The sequence below is a fragment of the Opisthocomus hoazin genome, chromosome 12, assembly GCF_030867145.1.
Source record: "Opisthocomus hoazin isolate bOpiHoa1 chromosome 12, bOpiHoa1.hap1, whole genome shotgun sequence".
In the NCBI taxonomy this organism is placed as follows: Eukaryota; Metazoa; Chordata; class Aves; order Opisthocomiformes; family Opisthocomidae; genus Opisthocomus; species Opisthocomus hoazin.
The window spans coordinates 7,518,615-7,543,901 of record NC_134425.1 but is presented as its reverse complement, the minus strand read 5'-3'; the positions used below and the strand labels follow the sequence as shown (position 1 = coordinate 7,543,901).

The following is a 25,287-nucleotide window of genomic DNA, read 5'->3' as shown; positions in this document are numbered from 1 at the left end:
AGGAAGTTACTTAAAAAGTTTGCTCTGAGTATACCGTATATTTCCTTAGCCCTTGGTCATGTCATATGAATTAAACTGCTTAAAAGCACATTTTTATCAAGGATGTGTAGGCCATAAATACCTTATTGGTACCAAATGATGTGGCATTTGTGTCCTATGAAAGGGAAGGCAGTGGTGCAGCTGCATCTCGCCTCATTTTTCAGGAGGTTTTGATCTGTCACAGTAGATCATCTGAATAATACATGAAAGGAGTTATTTGTGGAAGTGTGGCTCTATGATAATTTAAAAGAACACTGTCTCTATATGCCTCAACTAAACTTAACAACACCCCAGTCAAGTGAATGCTGCTCATTTGCTACAAAGCGGTGAGCACAGATTTGGTGCTTTTCCCAGGGAAACACTATCACAAGTACATCAGGGATTCAGGATGCTTTATTTAAAGGCTCAAAATGCAGTGATTAGATAATACAATATTGTAAGCATAGTCTAAATTTCATTGAAGTTACAACAAATTTCTTGATGGTGTCAACACATTTATACTGTAAATCCAGGATACAAATCCATGCCATTTTCTGCTATAACATTGATGACACTTGCTTTCTTATTTCTTTAGCTTCACTTTCCCTTTCTTTTTTTAAGAAATACTGACCGTCCAGATGCTTCAGCAGTTCATCTCCATGACTTTCAGAGATTTCTGCTACATGAGCAGCAGGTAGGAAGGTTGCAGAAATTCTGAGTTCATTTTCTTGAGGTTGTCTCACAGAATTCTGTGCTCATTAAAAAGAAATGTGATGCATCATAGACTGTGATTGATGTCAGCTGTGATACTAGGCCTTGGAAAGATTTCTCCTTCTTTGTTGCCATTGAAGTTCAAAAGAACTATTATTTTTTATCTGTATAAAGACTCTGAAGTTGCGCCAGAGGACGAGAGGGAGAACAAAATAAATAAGGTTTAAACAAGTCTCCATTTATTCATGCAGATAAACAGAGAAGGTTAGAAATAAGCACCGGATGGATGTCAAAGATAATAGCTTGGCCTAGTTACAGCTGTCATCGTGGGTATATCTGGGGTAATGCCTTGGCCATGGCCCCATTTTAGCAATTTTTAAATAACAAGCTGAGCTGACTGCCTGCATTCAAGTCAAAGGTATTTTTCTATTGAATGGAGACAGTTTGATGTCCCATAGCAGCAAGCAGGTAAGTATGGAGGCAGGGATTGGAACTGTGTCTTCATGGTCTTCTGTAATGTTATGTAGCACAGACACCATGGGAAAAAATTGTGTGACATTTCGCTAGGCATTGCTAAGCTCTAGGTTTGCAAATATGATTGAAAAGTGAGACCTACACTTCTTGTATAAGCTTGCTACTTTCTTTTTCTCCCTATTTCATGGTGTTAAAAGGGTGTTCAGATTGCATTTAGAAATGAGAGATATTAGAAGTACGTATGTAGTATGTATCTTGTGGGCCCCCAGCCTATATAAAGGTACTTAGATGGAGATCTTCTTTTTCCTCCTTAGACATCGTAGAGGAAACTCTGAAGGTACGTGGGTACAATAAAATATATTGGCAGTAAACTAGTCAGATGAGAGCAAAGTAAATCACATCTGTAGGTCTCTGTTCCTTATCTGATTTTTATATAGAAGAACACCACTTTTAGAATTGTGGGGGGGTTTTTTGTTTGTTTGTTTGTTTTTTACTGTATTATTGTTACTATCTGAAGGAATCTTGGGCACAAGATCTCAGTAAAGTCCGAGAACGAATGACAAAGTTTATTGATGACACTATGAGAGAAACTGCTGAACCCTTCCTCTTTGTTGATGAGGTGAGATAGTAATACTTCTAATATTTCCTTGTGGACTTTTTTCTTTCACTGCTAGTTCCTAGTTTGTTAATTGGGTGGCAGATCCTCTAGGCTTCTCTTGCTATGTTGCTGGGTTGCTTTTAGCCCTGTATGGTAAAAACATTTAAATTCAGTCTCTCTCTTTGTATTGTAGTTCCTCACTTACCTTTTTGCAAAAGAAAACAGTATTTGGGATGAGAAATATGATTCAATAGATGCACAAGACATGAACAATCCTTTGTCCCACTACTGGATTTCTTCCTCTCATAACACGTAAGTTACCAAAAGTCCCATTGTGTATCCCTGTTCAAACAGACTTAGCACATGTTAGGAGAAAGTAATGCTTCTAAGCTGTACCAGAAATATACTATATGAATGTGCGAAACATTCCTGAAGCGTGATGTAAATGTGGCAAATAGAGTTTGTGGGACTCCTTTTTCCCCTTCTTGTAAGATCTTGGAGGTTTTGAGGTATAACAGAGCTCAGCTGCCAGAAAACCCAAACCCTGAATCCTGTTACAAAAATAAAAAATCTTGAGTTGAAACTGTTCCAGCCTCTGTGCTTTCAGTAATTAAAATTATTGAAGGAGCTTACATATTTTCCAAGCACCAACAGCCTCGTTGAGCTAGTGTCAGCATTAGTTGTAACTGAATGTAAGAATGTCGTAAGGACCCATTTGTCCTGTGTGAAAATCCCATACTGTTGGTGTGATCTGAAGGGCAGTGGATTTGTTGCCTTGGGAAAGGAGGCAGTGATGTGCACTATTGACAGATACTCTGACAGTTTACGGTGTCACAAAGTGGAAAAGATTTGGTCCTGAGCAGGAAAGGAATATGGAGACCTTAAATTAGCACATCTGCTGAGCAGGACTTGGCTATTCATGGTCTTTGCCTGGATGATAAGGATTAGAGCAGACAGAGGTGCCTGAGGCAGAGGAAGAGTGCAGTTTGCTATTCTTACTCTTCTTTGTTATTTGGATTTAAAGTCAGAACTTTGAAGGCCTGGGGACTGTATTTTTTTTGTTACTGTTTTATAGAGTTTTATGCTTAGTAACTTAGCTGCTGATTTCTGTGGTTGGTGTCTAAGGTATCCAGCCCTTTTCCTTGACAATCTGTGGTATGCAAGCTCTTTAGCCCAAGTACAAATCTATGTGATGATGAGTTTGAACTGTCTTCAGATGAAGGAGATTTGCTCATCTACCATTGTAATGAAAAGAAAGAAGGTCTAAAGAGAGGGAGGAGAGATGAACAAATAAAATATTGCAGGGAATGAAATAAAGTGGGTGTGGATATAGCTTATAGATATGTTTTGATGTACATGGTGTGGTATCACTCTAAATACCCTCCGCATCCCTCCAACATGATTATGCCTCAGCATGATGAGGTTTAGGTATGTTTCAAAGCTCATGATTTCCTCTCCAGAAAAGTGTCAGTTAGAGTTGATTGGTATTTAGATAGAGCCTTTAACTTCCTAGAATTTGGTCCATTCAGAAATCTGATAGCATCAGGTTCAGTGGAATCCAGTTTTTCCATTGTAAGTAAAAAAAAAAACCACCAACATACATTCTGCATGACAACAAAAAATCTCGCCCAGTGAGCGAGTGGGCAGTTGTTGAAATTGACTGACTGCCTTTTACAATTTCTTTTTACTCCTTAGATATCTGACAGGAGACCAGCTTCGAAGTGAATCCTCCACAGAAGCTTACATCAGGTGCCTTAGAATGGGATGTCGATGTATTGAGTGTGAGTAAAGAGCTTATGGAGTGGTTTGTAACATGCTGTCCATATAAGCAGAGGTTCCCCTGTTTACCAAGAAAGAAAAAAGAACTGAAATCAAGAACTAGTTTGTTTTCTGAAGTTGAAGTTAGTCATATAAAAAACACCGATTCCCTAAATTGCTTTTCTTATGCCTCACTATTGCCCTGTTCACTTGCTCTGATTCTTGCTCTCTTGGAATTTGAAGCTAAAATTTCATCTCACTGTACACCAAAAATTCAATCTTGGATCTACTATATGAAAGTGTAGCATTTAAACTGAGTTACTTGTGTAGCGTAAATAGGTAGATAGTTTATTTGCCTTCACTGTAATACAAACAAGCCTTAAGGCACAGAGATTTTTTTTTTTGCAGTTTGGTGCCATTTGCCATCCTGTTTAACATCCTTGTAAATCAGTTGCTGTCTTTGTGCATTTGTTTTCTGCAGACTGTGGATGCATCTTCATCCCTATGCTTAAAAAGTTTGACTTTAATTTCATGTTATTTCATCAGTTACTTCATAAAACTAGTTGCTACTGCCTGTTCAATTTGGCTAATGCAAAATGTATCTCAAGTTAGAACTTCAGGGTTACAATCAACAAAAAAGATAAGCTGTCAACCTGACAGCTTGTTGGAGTGTTTTGTCCCTGGAAAATTATTGTTAACTAGCAGACTGACAATATAGCTGCCTGAATTCCTGATTTCCAGATTCCCATATGATAATGCTTCGGGAAAATTTTATGTTGTATTTTATTTGTATTGCTCTTACTTAAGTGAACTTAATTTCCCCTGTGAGAGATACAAATTCAAGTAATAGAATATTTTATTAGAACATTAAAGTCTATGACTCAGTATGCAGAACGCTGAAGATTTGGAAGTATTCTTTCTGCTAGAGTTATTTAAGTAACTGCTTGGTCTCTTCTTTTTTCCACTGCTTGTCTTTCCTAGTGGATTGCTGGGATGGTCCTGATGGGAAACCCATCATTTACCACGGATGGACACGGACAACAAAGATCAAATTTGATGACGTAGTACAGGCAATCAAAGATCATGCCTTTGTTGCATCTGAGTAAGCTTTGATTTTTTTTCCTTAAGCCTGTTTTTATATGTTTAGACCTACCTGAATTTTCTCTGTGATCTACAGCAAAAAGTAATAGGAGAATAATGAGGTTCCAGCAATCTTCATTATTGCCAAATGTGGGTCTTTGATGGATTCAGTTTTGAGGAAAAGTCCCATTATATAACAATTTGATGTTAAGGAAGATACTGAGTACCCTAAAGTGGTTCCCATCTCCTTGCTTTGGTTGTCTTTTACTAAATTCAAGGGTGAAATTTCAATGCTGAATAGTATGTCTTAAATTTTTTTAAAAAAATAATAAAATACTATAAGTGACAAGCACTTTGTCTATCAGGTGATGTTTGTATTGTAGGGGAGGTCTTAGCTGAGAAGATGTAGAATTCATAGCATGCTTCCTGAACTGATAACATGGGTTTAAATCTGCATCTCTGCTCTGCCCTTCTGTAACTTGGTGCTGACGTGTCCTTAATGTGACAAATATCACCCCGAAATTGGGAAAGAGATAGGGCTGTCAGTGTCCTGTTTTTCCACTTTACCAGCTGGACATAGAGAAGCGTTATTTTCTCATATGGGACAGTGTCTACACAGGCATATTGTGTTAATGGCGACTATAATACGTGATGCATTATGGTTTCAGACCATCAGCAGTGAGATGCTTTCCCTGCTTGCATTAAGGGATAGGCTATCCAGAAGGAATATTGAAATTTTTCCTGGATATGCAGGGACAAAATTAGAAAAGCTGAAGCTCATCCAGAGATGAAATTCGTGAGGGTTTTGAAGGACAGCAAGAAAGACCTCTACAGGTATAATTTCAGCAACAGGAAGATTAAGCAAAATGTGAGCCTGCTGCTGAATTGGACAGGAGACTTAGTGCCTGGAGAAGGCTGAAATATGCAGTGCTTTCTCTGCCTCAGTTTTCAATATTGGGGCCGGAGCACACAATACCAAGGGGTTAGCTCACAGAACTAACTTCTAACCAACTAGCTTCAAGAAGAGGTTAGTGAGCGAGTCTGAGTGCTGTCTTCCACTACCCAGTGGATGATTATAGAGAAGATGGAGACAGACTATTCTGTGAAGGGAAAGAGACAATTTTCAGGAGAGGAGGAACAAATTGACACGTAATAGTGCCATAGCACTGAAACTCTGCCCAGAGAGCTTGGAAAGAATCTTTGTCCTTGCAGATACTCAAATCTTGGCTGGACAAAGCTCTGAGCAACCTGATCTAACCTAGGAATTGGGCCTTCCCAAAGAAGGGGTTTGGACTAGATGGCTTCCAGAGGTCTCTTCTGACCTTAATGATTTTATGGTTGCACATCTGTTATTATTTGTTGTGTGTCTATCTCTATTCCTTTTGTCGTCTTGTTTGCTTTAAATATTTTCTTTGATCTGGGAAGGGTGAAAGAGGATGATGTTTTCCTGACCTTGCCAGTTGTAGCAAGAATAAATTGTCTTCATTCACCTTTGTTTTCTCCATCAAAGATACCCAGTCATTCTGTCAATTGAAGAGCACTGTAGTGTGGAGCAGCAGCGACACATGGCCAAAGTGTTCAAGGAGGTATTTGGGGATCAGCTTTTAACGAAGCCTATTGAAGCCAGTGCAGATCAGTTACCATCACCAACCCAGCTGAAAGAAAAATTCATCATCAAGGTAGGCTTGCTTTGTGTGCTGGTAGATAAAATAGGAAAAGGAGCAGGAGCCAGAAATACTACTACTGGCTTTGCAGCTTAGCTGTTAGTTTCTGTTGAGAGACAAGAAACCATGTGCTTGTAGTAGTGCAAGTGTGTACTAGTAACATTTTGCAATACTGCACAGAGTACTGTAAAATTACATATTAAAGTGCTTGCTATTGGTGTTCTTTGCAGTCAGTCTTGCTAGTTCAAGTGCCAGATTGAAAGTCAGCTCTTTTTTAAAGGTATTCCAACTCCTGAATTGTTGCTGTTAAATTTCAGCAAGGGTTCACTGCTGAGGATGCTCATTATAGACTTCTTACACAATGTGGCCTGCTTAAAAATGATAAAAGGGTGTTCTTGAATAGAAAGTTAGATTAGTGTTATTGACTTCTTTTTCAAAGAATGCCTTTCATTCAAGTGAAACCCAAAGCACTTGCAGGCTGCACACTTAAGTTGTCAGGATTGCTTGTAAGCTTCAAAAACTGATGGGTGTTTACTAACTCAGCATGATTTAAATATGCAATTTTGTGAGCCACTTGTGAAAGATGGAGGTGCTCCTGTTGGAAGGGAGTCACTGTTAGAGTGTCTTACCTTCTGGGCAATACAGATGCTTTACTTAGTACTGTTGTGCAACAGCATAAGGCAGATAACCAAAATAAGATTTCTCAGATTGAAAGTGCAGTAGGACTTTTTGAAAGGCAAAATTAGGTGGAGAATCTGAGGGCTACTCATGATCTCTGTAGTAAAATAATAATTACTTTTGTCCATGCTTCAGTGTTCCGGCTCTTGTAACTGTACTGCATCTTGTGTATTAAACTTCTGCACAGAAGAAATAAGGGTAGATAAAGTGTGCAGCTCTTGAATGTAAGACTGGAAATAATAGCACCTCACTGTAAGATGCAAAAGTCCTGTGCTTAAGTTTTTTGGGTTTTTTTTCCCTTCCAAACTGTCTCTTGTTTCCTTGCAGAGCATAGAGGGGAGTTGCATAGGCACATGAATAATAACATGACAGATCTGATTTAAAGGGAATTACAAACTACTACAAGTCTGCACAAGAGAACATCCATATCACTCTGTCCTGTCTAAAAGAGCATTAAAGAGTCTTTGAATAGATCAGCACCTGCCAGTGAGCTAGTTGTGTTATTTGGCTTTTGTTTGGAAAATGTCGTCAGTAAACAGTCAGAGGCAACTGCTACTTCAGGGGGCTGTGGGATTTTTCAGATAAGCCTGTCAAATTGAGATCGACCTACAGCAGGCTGTGCAGAACTGAATGTAGTTGAGAACTGCTAGGTAGGAGATGAGTAATCCCATCGTTAATTGTAGTTAAGTATTTGATGTTACCCTTAGCCCCTTGCGCCACCATTTTTTGTGAACACTCTCAAGAAAGTAGAACTTACCCCTCTTTTCATAAAGTATGTCACTTCTGCTCATTTTTCTTGTAGGAGAGTGAATTCCCTGTTCTTTTTAATTCTTTATCATTTTGTTTTGGGTTTTTTGTTCCTTATGTGTTGCTCTCTGCAGAGGGATTTCTTGTTTTATCTGTGTTTCTTGGAATATGTCACTTCATGTTGTCTGTCCTCTAAAGAACAGTGAGCTCTTGGGAAAGTATTTGTTTCTGTGTTGCTTGAATGATACTTCTGCTAAATTTTTAACCTTTATTATGAGATTTAAATTTTAAAGAAAGAAATTCCAGCCAAGTTGCATAAAGTCTTGTGGAACTGCTGCTGTTATGGTAATGACAGAAGAAGGTTGTGCAATGGAGGGAAATACTTCCAGTAATACTGAGTATGCTGAAATATTGTGACCAATTTTATATATGATTCTGTGTGCGTGTACGAGTGTGGTGAGTTTCTTTTGTTTTTAAGCACAAAAAACTGGGGCCAAAGGGAGACATTGATGTGAACTTGGAAGACAAGAAGGAAGAAAAAAAACAACAAGGAGAACTTTACATGTGGGACACAATAGAACAGGTATTATTTATATGACATTTGCTACAGTTTGTTACTAAGTTGCATTATACTGGAAATTCACATGGGTTTTCTCAATATTTGTGTAAGTAATGTTGTCAGTTGAACAGAGGTGAATGAGGGGAAGAAGGTACTTTGTTTATTGTTACACCTTGTTTTGAAATTGTGGTTAGTGAGTTTCCCTCTCTTGTTAATGGTTTTAATATCTCTTGACTTTTAGAAATGGACTCGGCACTACTGTGCTATTGCTGATGAAAAGCTTTCATTCAGCGATGATATAGAACAGAATGCTGATGAAGATTCGTCAAAGGTGGTAGCTGTGTTTTGTTGTTTAAGCATGTTCTCTTTATTCTCTCAGATTATTTCGGTGTCTACAGATGCGTATTTTTTTATGCCAGTGTTGAAGTTGTAGAGGATCTGTGTCAGCTAACAAGTGTATCAGGAAATAAAAAAATTTAAAAGGGTCTTTGCCAAGGTACCCTATTTTTAATAAAATAACATTTTTCCATGGCTAATTGTGGACTTGCAAAGAGGAATACAAAGACAATTAAATATAATTTTGGTACCTAAATGCTAATGCTGAGGCATACTATGACAATCAAAGTTTTATATGCCTTTGGCTAAGTATTATTGCTATTCTCAAACCAGGCAGTAAGGTTTGTTGTGTTAGTAATACAGCACACCTCTTACAAGTGCATGTTGTTCATTTCACATTTCAAAAATGTTTGTCACAGGTGAGCATGTGTTGCTTGGCTGTTGTGCATGGTGAAGCAGAAGCGTGAGACTCAGTAAGGGTTGCAACAGCGGTGATGTTCAGCATGGTTTCCTGTTCTGATTTTTCGGGTTTCCATGCACGCTCTTTCATTGCTAACATGTATGTGCATGGTTCAGAGATCTCTGCACATGCAGAACTTTTTACCCATTCACCTAGATGTTAATGTCAGTAAAATAGTTAACGTGTGACGAAGAACACAGATGAATCCTAGAAAAAAAAACCATTAGAAACTCTGTGAATTAGCAGTAGGGTGTTTTGTCTTGAAAATGTAGATCAGTGTTTGCATTGCTGCATTCTTTCACTTTCTGTTGATTATATATTTTAATAAGGCTGAAGCTGATCACAGCTCCAAAGAAATGACTTGACTGGGGAGGAGAGGGAAGGGTGACTATAGAGGCGATCGGCTTGTTTGTGGAAGGAGAGTTCAAGGCTAGGAAGAGCTGAAATCCCGAAATAGTAGATTGTTATATCCATAGCAAGTACTCTGTTTCCAAATCATAAAATTAGACAAGCGCTACAAAAATTCTTATTTTCTGGTCTAGGAGGTGAAACGGACTGAGCTGCACTTAAAAGAGAAATGGTTCCATGGGAAGATGAAAGAGGGGAGAACAACTGCTGAGAAACTGCTTCAGGAATATTGTGCTGAAATGGGTGGCAAGGATGGGACATTCCTAGTTAGGGAAAGTGAGGCTTTCCCTAATGATTGCACCTTGTCATTCTGGTATGGTGATTGTCATAAAAATTGTATGTGGGTTTTGTTTGTTTTATGGCATTGCACAAAACCGTGTGTATTTTTCAAGTATGTGTGTCTAGGAGAGAGGAAGTAGGAATAAGGAGTTGCTACAATTACTAGAATGTTACAGGTGGGATTGTGAAAGACTACTTTCTAAATAAACTTCAGTGTAGCATAGTGCGTTTTGGCAGAGTAGCCTTTATTTGGAATGTTACAGTTGTCAAGAGAGGACTGACTGGTTTGACCCACCCCATCCTCCAACTTTTCTAGTGCTCTGGCAGGGTATAGGATTTATTATTTCCTTAATGAGTGGGCTGAAATTTAGTCTTTCAATTTAGGGATAAATTACTGGTTTCTACACAGAAAAGGGAGTTTCATGAGTGTACCTTTATTAGCAGAGATTGATCTCTTCAATGAAGGGATCCTCTAGAGGGAAAATAATAAAGAACTTTCAAGGATGGGTTTTATTTGGCTTTTTGGTAGTCTGGGTTGTTTTTTTCTTTGATTCTGGTTGGGACATTGTGAGGAGTAGTGTAGCAGGTGGTTTTCTGACCCAGAGAGCTGTCAGAGCAAATTTTGCAGGAAGTAAATGTATGCCAGATTTTAAACCATTGTGGGTTGAAAATCATTATTTTTGGTCCCGTAATCTTGTCAGGATTTTTATTGCTGTTCTTACTTTGGTTGTTTTATGTGATGATACAGATTTCTTGCCGCCTTGCAAGCTCACCAAGTAGTTGACCAGGAACGGGTGAGGAAATGCTTCAAAAGCAGAAAACCTGCTGTAAAACCTTTCTTTTTCTTATGCCCTTCTTAATTTGTTCAGGAGATCAGGTAGAGTCCAGCACTGCCGGATCCGTTCTTCAAGTGATGGGGACACTGTGAAATACTACCTGACGGACAACCTCACTTTTGATAGCATCTATGATCTCATTCAACACTACAAGGAGGCCCACTTGCGATGTGCTGAATTTGAGCTGCGTCTGACTGATGCTGTGCCTAATCCCAGCCCTCATGAGACTAAAGAGTACGTACAGGAGAAGGCAAGCACCAGGGTTGTTACGTCAGTGTCCTTTGTATTGTTTTAGATGGTGTTGGATTTTTGCATAGAGAATTCCCTGGATTCAGGAGCATGCCTGAGTGTCCACAGATGTCATAGGAATAGGCTTCCCTGAAAGATGCTGAGTAAGATCACTGGCTTTGAGAACCTGGTACAACAGAGAGCTGTCACTGGGAAAGCAATTTACTAGCAGCGACTAGGAAAATCAGCGAGAACTGTCGTGCTGTGGAAGTGTGCTAATTCCTTCTTTCTCTGCTCAGTGTTTTACAACACACAGTGGGTTGGATTAGATATTTAGTAGTTGCCTGCGGTCTGGCAACTACGTGGTCGTGGTCTGTGCCATCTGGAAACTCTAACAACTCACCGGGGCAGTGAGGCCAGTTATGTTTTGCTAATCCCGCCCTCCACCTCACCCCTGTCAGAGTTGGTTAGGCTGACTTCGCCCCATGCTGATAGGAAGTAGTATAGCTTGGTGTTAGTTTCCAGCTGGTATTTGCCTGATGTAGTTCCTGGGCAGTGCTAGCTCTTGTTTGCTGGCACAACAGTGTAATCACTGCCCTTTGTTCTGTTTTCTTTGCAGTGAGGAAAAGTAAATTTCCTTTGCATGTGAAATATTAATCTGTGACTAAAACTTCTTTTTTCACGTCCCCTCCAGGATCTGGGAGTCACTGACCAGCCACAGATAACTTTGGAAGCCAGTAAGAGGGGAGGGTAGAGTTTGAGGGTTAGGCTTCCCTGCCTTTCTGTGTAAGCTGGAGATGTCCTGCTGGTATAACTGGCCACAGCTTCACTGAAGGCACATTAGATTCAAGATAGGTCTAACCCTACAGTGAAAGATTAAAATCAAGCTCTGAATAAAAGAATTCGAATGCCTGGTGTTTTTCTTTTGTCTGTGTTTGGGCTTTCCATTAAATCTGCTATGTCAAAACTGAATAAACTAATGCAAACTGAATGGCAGACTAAAAGCAGGATCAGTGCCTTTGTTTCAGGAAGAAGTACAGATTTGTATTTGATCGTTTCAGACAGACAAGGTGTTCTGATATGTTCTTGATGCTTTCATCCAAAGTAAGCTGCTGTGTTACAATGTTTTGTAATAAGCTGCTGTCATAAGTGGCAAGATGGGGAAAATCTAATGTATAATTTTTCTTGTAATGTTTGAAACTCTATTGTAATAACACTGTCCATTACTCTTACTGAATGACATTTGACAAGCTTTGTAATCCTTTGTCCATTTTAACTGTTGTAGTTGGTACTATAGCAACCTGAGTCGGGGAGAGGCAGAAGACATGCTGATGCGAATTCCTCGAGATGGAGCTTTTCTGATTAGAAAGAGAGATGAGCCCGATTCCTTTGCCATGACTTTCAGGTGAGAAAAGGTTTCAGGTGACTATTTGACATAGTAGCCCAACAATGTTCTGTTTTTTCGTGTTTAAAAAATACTGTGGTATTTTTAGCATCATAAAATTCATGCTTTCAAACTTTGAGTAATTAGCATGGTTGATTTGTGCAGGAGGTCCATGTATGAGAATGTGTACAAGAGATAATTTGTGACTGGAATAAACCTTTATGCTTTTATAAAGAATATTTGGGCACCGGCTGTCCCTTTCTTCCCATACAGAACTGTACATGGCTCTTCTTCCCTTCCTTGACGCTCCTTACTACAGGGTGTTATTTTTAAGTTTTCTTTGGTGCTGGTTCAGCAGTGATTCTAGGTCCTTATCCCCTGGAAATCCTACCCTGTCATATAGCTGAACAAAATGAAATGTCAAAATGAAATTGCCAGTTTTTTTTTTGTCAGGGAAACTGTGGTTCTTGCAACATTATTATTAAAATGTATAGAATTGTGTTCTCCACTGTGCCTTGAAATCAAATTGAGTTTCTTTGAAAATGCATATTTCTGCAACATACAAAATTGCTTTGGAAAAACAAATACTTGTTTTCTCTTGTTTGCATGCCTTACTGTGTATTGAAGATGTCCAGAATTCCCCAGTCTCCTGTGTAGTTTGGCTTTAAGCTTTCTGCTGTTACCAAGGTGGATACTGAAGTAACTTGAGCTGCAGCATCTCAGTAAAACCATTTCACAGTGGCAAAACAAGAAGTACTGAAGCTTCAGCAGCTTGAAAGGGATGCAGGAGCCTTCTGTGGGTGGGTTGGTTGTCAGTGGCTAGTTTTACTCCTATCAGTGCAAGTACAAACCTTGTGTTTAAGCACAAGAGGCTTTTTTTTTTCTTTTAAAATTGATTCCAGTAGTTATCGAAATGAGTATAGGGAAGAGACAGCTACTCGTTCTGAGGGGAGTGTGTCTGTCGCTAAGGGACAGCAGCAGACCATCATCATCAGATTCCAGAGGGACTTTCCATCTGATCAGAGACCTCTGTGCTGGTATAAAGATGACACCTATCTGTAGAGGGGAAAAAAATAGGGAAATTTAGTCTAAGCAAAACCATGGATTTGTCCCAAGATCCTGTACATTGTAGAAAAGTGAGAATGTAATTTTGTGAGTTCAGTCAGGCAGCTGGAATTCAAGTTGAATAAAAGAGGCTTTGGAACAGGGAGAAGTTATTTCACATAACCAGTTTAGGTCCAGCGTGTAGCACTGGTGCTCTCACTGCAAATACCAATACCTTTTACAGCACCTGCACTTGTTTCACAGAGCGGAGGGGAAGGTGAAGCACTTCCGAATTCAGCAAGAAGGTCGTCATTTTGTGCTTGGAACCTCAGCCTATTTCGAGAGTTTAGTGGAGCTGGTAACGTACTATGAGAAGCATCCGCTGTACAGGAAAATGAAGTTGCGTTACCCGGTGACGGAGGAGCTGCTGGAGCGGTACAGCACGGTGAGTGATGGTCTTTGTATGAGTGCCGGTTGCTGTAGTGGGCAGAGTCCCAGATCTAGACCTGAGGTGGTGGGTTTGGTTCTGGCTGTGATGGATGACCTTTGGGGGAGGTTAAACAGGTAGTTTTCTTACCTGTGAAACTGAGATGGTTATACTGACTTCTCTCACAAAGGTTTCGAGATCGGTGAAGGAAGGAGCTTCATCTTTGATTACAGGTCAACTCTCGCCTTCCTCATGATTTGATTAGACAAACTGCTCTGTGATGCAAGGGGGGATTGTTGCTCTGCTAAAACGAGTTTTTGACAATAGCCTCACCTGCTGTTGGCCCTGTCGTTTGTTGCTGGAGCAGGAAGAGATCTCACAATGATCATACAGATGCCAAATGCTAAGCATCTCAGAAATATTCTGCTGTGCCTCTTGCTCTGGATGGACAGTGGTGTTCATTTCACCGTGCTGGAGCCATCTCAGGGGTGGTGTCCAACTGCCTTCTGTGGTAAAAAGTGAGAGGTATCTCTGAAGGCTCACTCTTTGAGATAAGCATGAGGAAATCTCCCCAAGAGATGTTGTCTCTGTCCATTGACTAAAATTGAAGCCTGGGTAATCAGCTTAGGATAGAGGTCTGCTTTCTGGATGGATGTGTTTCATGACGAGAGACCTTTGCGGAGATAACTGGCTTTGGAAAAGCCTGAGATGCTGCCTTTTGTTTTCAAATATATATCTGTTAGAAGCTGCAGGAAAAACACATCTGGCTTGTCTGAGGAAATCAGTCTGGGTTTTTTGTTTCTTCTGGGGAGACTAAAAGGGACAGAGAAGATTTTAAACCTCAGGATTTTTTGTAATGTTGCCTATAGCTAAGGTTCTGTATCCTAGGACTGGATCCAAATGGGAATGCAAGGAGAGACAAAATTACAAATATAACTGTGTATATTGTTTTAAAATTTTTATCTAATAGTGAAACCAATACTGGAAATTAAGTACTGTAATACAGAAATTGTAAGTGTAGCTGTTGTCTTCCCTGGTTGCACATAGAAGGGTACTCACAATCTCAAAGCTGTTTGGCTGGTTAAGAGATACCTTTGTGAGATGTTGTTGTTTCATTGTGTTTTACTGTTTGTTAAACTGAGACATAGACAGGTTAGATACCAAATTCATGTTCAGCTATGTTCAGCTATAGAAATGAGCATAACGTAGGTGTCTAGCTTTCCTCCTCTTCTGTTTGCCTATGTATTGTGAGAAAGGTGGTTTCAGCAGTGAGTGTTCTATTAACATTAAGTACCTCTATGATTTTTGGTTCCTGTAACTTGTTTTTTTTTTTTCCTCCTTCTTCCTGTTTTTAGGAAAAAGATATTAACTCCCTCTATGATGTCAAGATGTATGTGGAACCCAGTGAAATCACCCCAACAGTGGTATGCTTAAAGAGAGATATTCACACTTACTGTAGACTTCTGAAAATTTATGAGACTTGTTTATTGATTTCTTGTTAGCAGTAATGAAAAGGATAATTGAAAGTGTTAGGCTGCTTGATTTACAGGGGACCGGACAGCAGAAATTTAAAGAGTGTGACTTTTTTCTAAAATATCTTTAAAATTTATGTCCACATGTTTTCTTGTGTGCAAATCCCATATTGATTCATCCATACTGGGAATTTGGGCATTTTTTGCTATTGGGTCTGTGGAGGCGATATGATTTGGCATGCTTGATGCCCCCAGATTAAATAACCTGTGAGAAGGTTCAATTTGAGAAGGCCAAATCTTCATGGAAGGGAAGTACAACATGTAAACCCTAAGTGTGTGTGTCTGCGTGTTTATGAGCACTATTGTTTGTGCACAAAATTATCGCAGTTCCATTAACAAACATGGCATGCACGCACAAATAGGTGCAGAGTTTATTTATGTGCTTTCTATATGAAAATGGTGTCTTTGGTTTATTAATGAGTTATTAAAGTTTTTCTTCTTTTAAGATTATATATAATGTTTTAAAAACAAGTGGCACAGCAAACATCTACTTACCTCTAATTCTTGTTAGGGCTTGGCTACTTGTAAATTCTTATAAAAGTTCACCTGCTTATAAATTTTGTGACAGTAATTATTTTTAGTCTTTTTGGCCAATGAATTTGCATTGCTGCTGAAGAATTTGGGTAATAGTAAATTCAAGGTAAAGAAATGCTTGTTCTGCTAAAACTGGGTGCCTTCCTAAAGGAAATGTGACCGGCAGGATGGCTGATGTAGTTTTGAAGTGGAGGCTTTGTAGGCATATAAGCCTACAAACTCCAACTGCATATATGTAATGAAGATAGAGGATTGATATTTCACTGTGTGGTTTTCTCCCCCCCCCACCCCCCCCCGTAATTATGTTGCAGCACCCAAAAAAAAGAAAGATTCCTTTTTCTTTTTTCCAAGCTGATACTTGAAGAATAGTGGTTAAGTTGCATCACTTGCTTCCACCAATAGATGTCACTCTGAAACCTGAGTATTATGTTTTCTAAGCTTCATAACAAAAAAGGGATCAATCCCTCCCCGTCTTTTTTTTTTTTTTTTTTTTTTTTTACGATTGCATTATTGATCATTTTATGACCTGTCCCCCTGGATGACCCCTTTGCCCTGTTTCTCTTAAAGCCTCAGAGAACGGTGAAAGCCTTGTATGACTACAGAGCCAAAAGAAGTGATGAATTGAGTTTCTCTCGAGGAGCTTTAATTCACAATGTCACAAAGGAAACTGGAGGCTGGTAAGGACAAAGATTCCTCGTAGGAGAACTTCTGGTGACTTACTAGGTGGAGTGAAAAATTGAGCTGTGGGTAGTAGTTTTTACAAACTTTGCCTGTTGTCTGATTTCTGCTTATTGACTGTGGCCTTATAAATCTTAATGCTAGCATATTTGAAAAAAAGCAACAAACCAAACCCCTCATCTTCAGGTCTCCTTTTGCGTCTTTTCCATTTTTCTATCCTACATCAATAACCTCAGCATGCAGAACCTCCATAGCCCACTGTATCCAGTATTTTTCCTTTACTACATTCATCCTTCCTGAACACCTGTATATTCTGGGAAGTCTCGCATCTGTTACCATTGTTGTCATTGCTCTGTTTCTTTCCTTGCTCTGCTAAGTACTTCTCAGGAATCAGACCCACCTTTTTTAGTTATCTGTACAGTCTCCTGTTAAAAGACGTTTTCTTTCTTAGCTAGCTTGTAAATTGCTTGGAAAGCTTGGGAATCTAATTTTTCCCTGTAGTTTCTGCAGGGTAATCAACCACATAATAGTATTTTTAGTACTGGATGGGGAAAAAGCCTCTTAAGTCATTAATTGCAATTTACAATAGCTATAATCCCTCTGAAATCATCTGTTACTACAGTTAATGATCACTTTGTTAGAGCTTTTAGCTGCTTCATCACTTATATTTTGGTGATAGCCAGCTAGACAAGCTAGTATGGGGTATTAATGACCAATTTTTTTTAGGATTATTGCTTCATTAATGGCCTATTGAAGCTCTTTAACTATTTTTTTCTCTATGTATGCTTTTCTTTTAAATTCAGGTGGAAGGGGGATTACGGAGAAAAAGTCCAACACTATTTTCCATCTAATTATGTTGAAGACCTGTCATCTGGTAACTCTGCTGAGCTTGAAAGCCAGGTGAGGGTTAAGGTTTGTCCGCTGTGTTTCCCTAGAAGATGCTGACTACTGGAAGTGGAAGTCTGGTTGATAAAATTATGACTCTACATGCTGTGTTTGAGAGAACATAGCATAGAGAAATGAGTGCATTCTTCACTGTTCTCTGCTGCTGGATATTTTTGTCAGGACATCCCTCAGAGAGTACTACTTAAGGAGGTAGCTCATTTGGTGGGGTCTTAGGAGATTAAGATGGTTTCCTGCTAATGAAAATCATACCAGTTTAGATTTTTCAGATAGTTCAGCTAAGCAATAATGTGCCTGAGACTTAACTAATTTGCCTGTATAATTACTGCCTTAATATTTGCAAATAAGAAAACCATATGTCCCAACATATCTTACTAGCCATTTCGCACTCCATTATTAAGGTTTTATGTATAACTTACCCTATACTGTTTGTCAAAAGTGTCTAAAAATCTAGTCCCAGAGTCTTGGACCAAGAGATCTCTTCAACAAAAGAAAACAAAACTCCATATTAAGCAGTTTTGGCATTTTTGAGTTTTAAAAATAAAACATTGAATTCTTTTGTTGTTCTGAAGCACTTCCAATGATTTTCCATGAGTCTTTGGAGGAAAACACATGTGTTAGATTTACCCCCTGGGTCACTGGAGCCTTAAGCTGACTTGAAAAACGAGGATTTGTGTCGGGACAGAAGCTGCACTCCTCATTTTGACGAATCTCGCTATAGAGATTCTCATATGTTTCTCAAAACGGGAAATTCTTGATATGGGAGCAGGCTTTTAAACATTATAGTGAGCATGCTTTCAGTGAAACTGAGGTTAGATTTAATGATGTGTGTTTATTATTTGTTAATGTCCTGCGGATATTCACACAAGAGAAGATTCAAAATCAGATTTAACTCATGTTTTTTCAGATTATCGAGGACAATCCATTAGGCTCTCTGTGTCGTGGCATACTGGTACTCAATACATACAACGTTGGTATGTATCTTTTGATGCTTACACGTGGACTCCTGAGGTTTCTGCATTGACTCTTTTATGTTTAGCAGGAAAGTTTTTTTGTTTTTAAAACAAAACACCTACTTGTATTAACATAGCTAATACAATTAATATGATGACACTTTATGATACTAACTGTTGCATAAATCAACAATGACAGCTTAGAAGAAGAACTTTTGGATTTTAGTATAAATTTCTTGCTACTATGTTGCCTAACAGTGAAAATGCCGCAAGGGAAACACAAAAAGCCTTTTGTCTTCATTCTGGAACCTAAGAATCCAGAAGATCCATGTGTTGAGTTTGCAACTGATAGAGTAGAAGAACTCTTTGAATGGTACCAAGGTATCCGTGAAATCACTTGGAAAACTGCAGAAGAGGTATTGATAAAAATCTGTTGTTTTTTATAATGTACTGCTAAAAGTTCACAATATGATTTGTCTTTAGCTGCCATACGATGCTAAACCTTGCTATCACTTGGCCGTTCGCTCTCTTGCATATTGCTGTTTGTCTGTTCATTTTATCGGTGCTGTGAATCTTGTTCCCTAAACTCTTTTGGGAACGATATGTAAATTAGCATTTTATGTAAATTTATGTTAACAGGAGTTTTTCAACAGACTACTGTCTGTTTTGCAGCCTGCACCTCAGTGAAGTGTGCTAAGTAGTACAAAGTAGATACCATTACAATTTAATATCTGATTGCACTGGTTCAATCCTAGTGTTAAGCAGAAGAAACTCGGGTATCAGACTGTTCTGTTCAGGCTTGTGAATCCACTAGTGAGTATATGTGAAATCTGAGCTGCCTTTGGCTAAACTATTCTTAATCCTGTTTACTTACTCTGCTTTCCAGTGAATGCAACAGCATTGATAGGCAATTGTTTGGCTAATACTTCATTTATTTGTAACTAATAGGCACTTCCTGGATTTCCCAGATCTTCAGTAGTAGTATTTCCAAATCCTTGCCTAAAGATTTAAGGATTCTGCCTAAATTTAGCTTCTACGACTTTCTACAAGTACTGACAGTTGAAGACATTCTTCAGAACTGGTTTTTCCTGTTCTGACGTATTAATTTACCCCCCTGTCATCTTTTCTAGTATTTAAGAAGTCTTTGACATGACCAAAAAGCTCTTACAGAGACTATGCTTAAGTATACTTTTTCCTTTGTTGCTTTTATTCACTTTTTATTGTTAGGTGGGTGATATGAATGATGGAAAATGTGTTTCAGTACCATGTTGGCTCGTGCTGTTTATCTGTCATCTGGAGTGGTAGTGCTCTGAGGGTCATCATAATACTATTTATAGCAGGCAAGTTGCTGTCTCAAGCAGAGGACTGCAAATTCAGCAAGGGAAGAAGCAACAGGAGCTGTTGACCTGTTGTTTGGGGAGGAGGGATATGGCTCTTAGGCCAGGCTTTCATTTAGAAATAAAAATGAGAAAAAGAGAAGCATAACCTAGAAGAAGTGTCTCTAAATGGAATGTTTTTATGGTACATCAGTGGGTCTTCAGGAGCTTGGCAGCTTTTTCTCCCTCTGTACAGTACACCGTCTGTGTTCAAAGATGCTTTAAAATTCATTTCTGTCAATCAGGAGGCTTTTCTGACAGTGTGGCCTCTAGAAAGTTCGCATGATAGACTGCTGCGTGGGGAGGGGGAAAAGATGAGGAAAAGCCCTTTTTGCCAGTAGAGTTAACAGGCTGAATTTTGCAGAAGGAAAAGGCATAGTGAGTCAAAACTATGCTACAATACGATACAGGTCTTTTATGAGTTTATTTTTGAGCTGTGTCCATTATACACAAAAAGTAAAACTAAGCTTCACGTATCTTGTCATCTCTGTTTAATACTGACACTTGGCATGCTCTAGGCGTGGTTGTTCATTGCTAGTTCTCCTGCTTGGTTATCACTAGAGGGTTATGTCTAAAGATGAGTTCATGGCATCTAGAAGTGGTCCTTTGCTGTTTGGACCTCTGATTACTGTTGAGCAATGTCTGGGAAACTGGTGGATCACTAAGTACAGTGAGGTTTGTACGGCTTTTTCCCAAGGTTATTTCCAAGTTTAAATACCGTATTGTTCTTTGCTTTTCTTAGACTTTGATGTATAATCTCTGGTTCAGTGAAACATTCTGGAAACCCATGGCTCCCTAGCTCTGATTTTCATTCCTCTTCAGTTTGTGCTGTTGAGGGAATTCTGTTGGAAGACTTCCTAATTGCTGCTGCTTCATAACTTCTTGTACCAAAGCTAATCGCTGTTCAGTGTGGGACTCTTCTAACATGTTTTATCCTGTAATTGCTTCTTATGTCTGAAAAGCCTCCAACCCAAATGTCTCCACTCAGGACAAGTCTTGCTGATCTCAGTAGCAGATAATAAGATTGCATGTGATTTTCCATACATAACATTACTTGTTTGGTGCGCAAATAGAAAACTACAGGAACGATGCTCATAGGATTTGAATTTAGCTGTTTGGGTGTTACTAACAAGAATTAACTCCTGCTCAGGACTGTAAATAAATAGACACTTCACTACCCTGTGCATTTTTTTTTTTTTGCATACAGTTGCATTTATATGTGATATAGAGTTGAGAATGTAACTAAAATTGAGTAGAGCCACATTAGAAGAAAAAAAAAAATTGTTGCCAGGATTCTGAGTAGGACTAATTGGGGAAGCACCAAAATACTGGCTTAAACAAAAAAATCACCACCACAAACCCCCTCCCCTCACCCCCCTGCCCCGGAACGCACTGAAACACACTGACTTAAATAAAAAACCACAACATTACAACCCCCCGTCCCCCCCAGAAAAGCACCCTCAACTAAACCCTAAAACCACTTGGTTAGCCTGTTCTCTGATTTGGGTCTTAAAATACACTAGATCTGTGCAAGTGCCTAAAGTATCAGATAGGAATCTGGGCAACAAAGAATGTTCAACTTTGTCACTTCGTTACAGTATACCCTGGAGTTACTGTACCATAATACTTGGTGTATCTATAATCTAAAACTTTGTTATGTTTTACAGGAGAACAGGAGGAAATACTGGGAAAAGAATCAATTGATTGCTATTGAATTATCTGATCTGGTAATCTATTGCAAGCCAACAAGCAAAACCAAGGACAATTTAGGTATTTCCTTCGATATTACATCTGAATTTTACCCTTTCTACTATCTTTACAGATGTTAGTTGAAATTTTAGAACTGAAGATAAATTCTGTCCTTTCTCTACTGGAAAACAAAGTTCGGCCTCACCCATGCAGTTTTCAGTGTCACTTTGAAATTGAACACTAGGGAACTTGACGCTGTTCAACTGTCACAAAAAAACTGTCACAAATTTCTAACTAGTTAACTAGAGACACCCTCCCATTGGTGTCTTTCATAGGGAAGCTCACTAGTTATGTGTCAGTTGACTTTTTTGAGATGAAAAACTCTGGCTGAACACTTCTGATTTGTTTGTAAAAACCTTCAGAAGGGATTTGTTGTGCATTATACAATTTTACTGTAAGAATGTGTTTGCCGTATATGTAAGCTATTGGAATGCTACAGTTTCATAATATAAAGGAGAACTGAGGTCTGTGTAAGTGCAGGTGTGGAATCTGACACTGAAATTTGTACTTCTTATTCCAGTTTTTTGTCATTGCTGCTGGAGAAGCCAGCAAATGTGCCCTCCTTCCTGAAGTTTCTTTGCAGATGTTTTTAATAAGCTGTCAGTGTGGTTAAGACATTATAGTCATTGTTTGAGGCATTGGCTAACCCTAGCTCACCCTGTCTTCTCCCCATTTAAACCCAGGAAAAGATGTCTCATTTAAATATGTGTTATAGTGGTCAGAAGTGCATTATTAGCAATGTTGAGATGAGAACATCAGTATAGACTCTTGTGTGCCCTGCTGCAAAGCATGTGGCAGGCAGGCAATTTTAACTTTCACACTCGATGCTCATCCAATTTGACGTGTCTGCATTAAAACTGTGCCAATTATAGCATTAAAGGAAAAAGCAAAACAAAGTAAAACAAAGTGTTAGTAGAAATGCAGTGTAAATGTTGACTTCTTTCTTGCTTTAATAACCACTCATTTTTCCTCCCTACCCTGTGTAGAAAATCCTGATTTCAAAGAAATCCGTTCTTTTGTGGAAACCAAGGCAGAGAGCATTGTTAAGCAAAAGCCAGTTGAGTTGTTGAAATACAACCTGAAGGGACTGACGCGTGTCTATCCAAAAGGACAGAGGGTCGACTCATCCAACTACGACCCATTTCGCCTCTGGCTTTGTGGCTCCCAGATGGTGGCTCTTAACTTCCAAACTCCAGGTAATATTCTCTTTAAAAAAGGATCTAATCCGCCTACCATTTCACCATAAACGAGCCCCTTTGTGGCCCCTCTGCCATTCTCGTGACTGTGACTGTCCTGTTTACTGGTACTTTGCAGCAAGAAAAGATGTGCAAGAACTAAAGTTTGGTTTTAAATGTGTGGATCGCCTGTTAGAGCTGGTCCCCGAAAATCAGTCTCCAAAAGCTCTATCTCTGAGCCTAACTAGCCCCGAACTCTTAAAGGTTTACTTCCCCTTGATCTCTTAGTGATAAGCAAGCAGAGATATCCACAGTAAGTTTCAGGTGGACGAACAGTTGTTCAGCCACAGGGAAGGCTGTACTCGACTTTGTGGCAAGGGCCAGCTAGCTTATAACACATCGATAGGAAACTAATTATGAATGAAGATGGGTTTATCAGGATTAAAACTGGTGAGAAATAGTCTGTCAGGTTCAGTTACCGAAGGGAACAGAGTCTTCCAACTTACCTTTACAGCTCTTTCTGATAAAGTGGTGACCAGGAAGAACTGCAGAGAGGAGCCACTAGTCTGGTACTTCCTTAGCTTTATTCAAATGGAGATCTTCTGTTATGACTGTTTAACTCTCTCCCTAGATAAATACATGCAACTGAACCATGCCTTGTTTTCACTTAATGGACGCACTGGCTATGTTCTGCAGCCAGAAAGCATGCGAAATGAAGAATATGACCCAATGCCAAATGACTCGAAGAGGAAATTGCAGATGATTATGACAGTGAGGGTAAATCTCTTTTGTAAATTATGTTTTTACAAGTCATAAATATCTATAAAACTAAAAATAAAGCTATTACATTTCAGAGAAGATCTGACAGATTGTCAAAATACTGTTTTTAAATGACAGTGTGTTTGAGAATAAAATTAATTCCACAGGTTCCTGGAAAGAAATGTATACCTTTATCATGCTAATGAGGTACATGCTATAGGACTGAAAACACAATCCTGGGATAATTTTATATAATTGCAAATGAAAATTCCAAATGAACTAATTTGCATTTCCAATCTAATGACTTCTCAATAGAAGGGTCCTACTGGAGATGGGTTAGCAGCAGACTAACTAGTTCAGAGATTTCCAGCGTGGACGAAAAATATTTATAATGAAATATAGAAACTAAGCAGAAAAAATACGCTGATCCCTCCCCTCATCATATTTAGTACACTGACTTAATCAGTATGTCATTCTCATTTTTCATGGAGAGATGGGTTTATCATTTGAAAATTATGCCATGTTGTCTTCTGGTGCCAAACAGGAACTGAACTTGTTTCGGTTCTCAGTTGCTATACAGTAAGACAAGTCTTTTAAAAATACGTTTTCTGAGAAAGAAGAAACACATGAACTACTTTTCACTACAGTTTAGAGAAGAGGTAAACAGGGGCTGTGAATGTAAAGCAGGAAAGTCTTTAGACAGATATGTAATAAAGGCTGAGGAAAGATAACAAAACTTCTGTTACAGGCCTGGTCTGGAACTGCATACTGTGTGTAATGAATCGTAGAATCATGGAATGCTTTGGGTTGGAAGGGACCTTTAGAGGTCATCTAGCCCAGCCCCCCTACAGTGAGAAAGGACATCTTCAACTAGACCAGGTTGCTCAGAGCCTCGTCCAGCCTGGCCTTGAATGTTTCCAGGGATGGGGCCTCCATGACCTCTCTGGGCAATCTGTGCCAGTGTTTCAACCCCCTCAGTGTAAAAAATTTCTTTCCTTGTATCCAGTCTAAATTACCCTCCCTTAGTTTAAAACCATGACTCCTTGTCCTGTCACAACAGGCCATGCTAAAAAGATTGTCCCCATCTTTCCTACAGGCTCCCTTCAAGTACTGAGAGGCCACAATCGGGTCTCCTGGCAGCCTTCTCTTCTCCAGGCTGAACAGCCCCAGCTCTCTCAGCCTGTCCTCGTAGGAGAGGTGTTCCAGCCCTTGGACCATTTTTGTGGCCCTAATGTCAGCAACAGTGTCTTACAATAAAAATCATTGGGTTACACAAACAATGAAAGATGATATTATTGGTGGTACAGATAGTGTGTTCAATATGTGCAAACATATTCAAGAGAGGGAGTGTGTATTTTTGCATGTTTTTTGGATTCCTCCCCATCCCCCCAGTTCTGTTGGCTACCTGCTGTACGGAAATAATGATGCCAAGTTTCCCTTGGAGGTGGTTATAATTTACAGTTGCTTTTGTAGGTTCTAGGTGCTCGGCATCTCCCTAAACCTGGTAGAAGCATTGCTTGTCCTTTTGTAGAGGTAGAAATTTGTGGGGCTGAATATGATAACAACAAATTCAAGACAACAGTTGTGAGTGAGTATCTGCAGTTTTCCGTCTTGTGGGGATATGCTTCCAGTGTGCTTAAATAAAGTGAGTAGAGGATGACCATGAATTTATGTTGTTTGTAACTGGCCAGCAACCTATAGAGGGAGAAATAAGTTAACTGTTACTCTGGACTGATGAATCATACAGTATTATTCTCTTGCTTGCCTCAGGGCCAGTGAATTTGAGAAACTCCAATGTATATAAAATTTAGGGAAAAAAGTACTGTTGCAGTTTGTTTAAAAGAAAAAAGTCACATTTTTTTTATGTTTTCGCCTATGCATAAGTTTGTGTATTTGCATATTTTACAAAATTGCTCTCTTGAAAATGCCGCCAAGAGTG

At 39.1% G+C, this 25,287-nt stretch overlaps 1 protein-coding gene across 3 annotated transcripts in view; it reads left to right on the top strand.

Moving 5' to 3' along the window:
* Positions 1 to 25,287, top strand: part of PLCG2 (phospholipase C gamma 2) — a 71,690-nt gene that overhangs the window by 32,876 nt on the left and 13,527 nt on the right. For 2 of the 3 annotated variants that reach the window (XM_075433369.1, XM_075433370.1), the window contains exons 9-29: positions 640 to 712; positions 1,721 to 1,822; positions 1,995 to 2,113; positions 3,497 to 3,582; positions 4,541 to 4,661; positions 6,150 to 6,318; positions 8,207 to 8,311; positions 8,529 to 8,618; positions 9,626 to 9,804; positions 10,640 to 10,840; positions 12,120 to 12,239; positions 13,527 to 13,707; positions 15,045 to 15,113; positions 16,323 to 16,432; positions 17,237 to 17,333; positions 18,244 to 18,310; positions 18,548 to 18,705; positions 21,333 to 21,435; positions 22,401 to 22,610; positions 23,221 to 23,366; positions 24,822 to 24,936. In XM_075433369.1, the coding sequence (XP_075289484.1) occupies positions 640 to 712; positions 1,721 to 1,822; positions 1,995 to 2,113; positions 3,497 to 3,582; positions 4,541 to 4,661; positions 6,150 to 6,318; positions 8,207 to 8,311; positions 8,529 to 8,618; positions 9,626 to 9,804; positions 10,640 to 10,840; positions 12,120 to 12,239; positions 13,527 to 13,707; positions 15,045 to 15,113; positions 16,323 to 16,432; positions 17,237 to 17,333; positions 18,244 to 18,310; positions 18,548 to 18,705; positions 21,333 to 21,435; positions 22,401 to 22,610; positions 23,221 to 23,366; positions 24,822 to 24,936 (2,621 nt within the window). The other variant, XM_075433371.1, reaches the window with a different exon arrangement.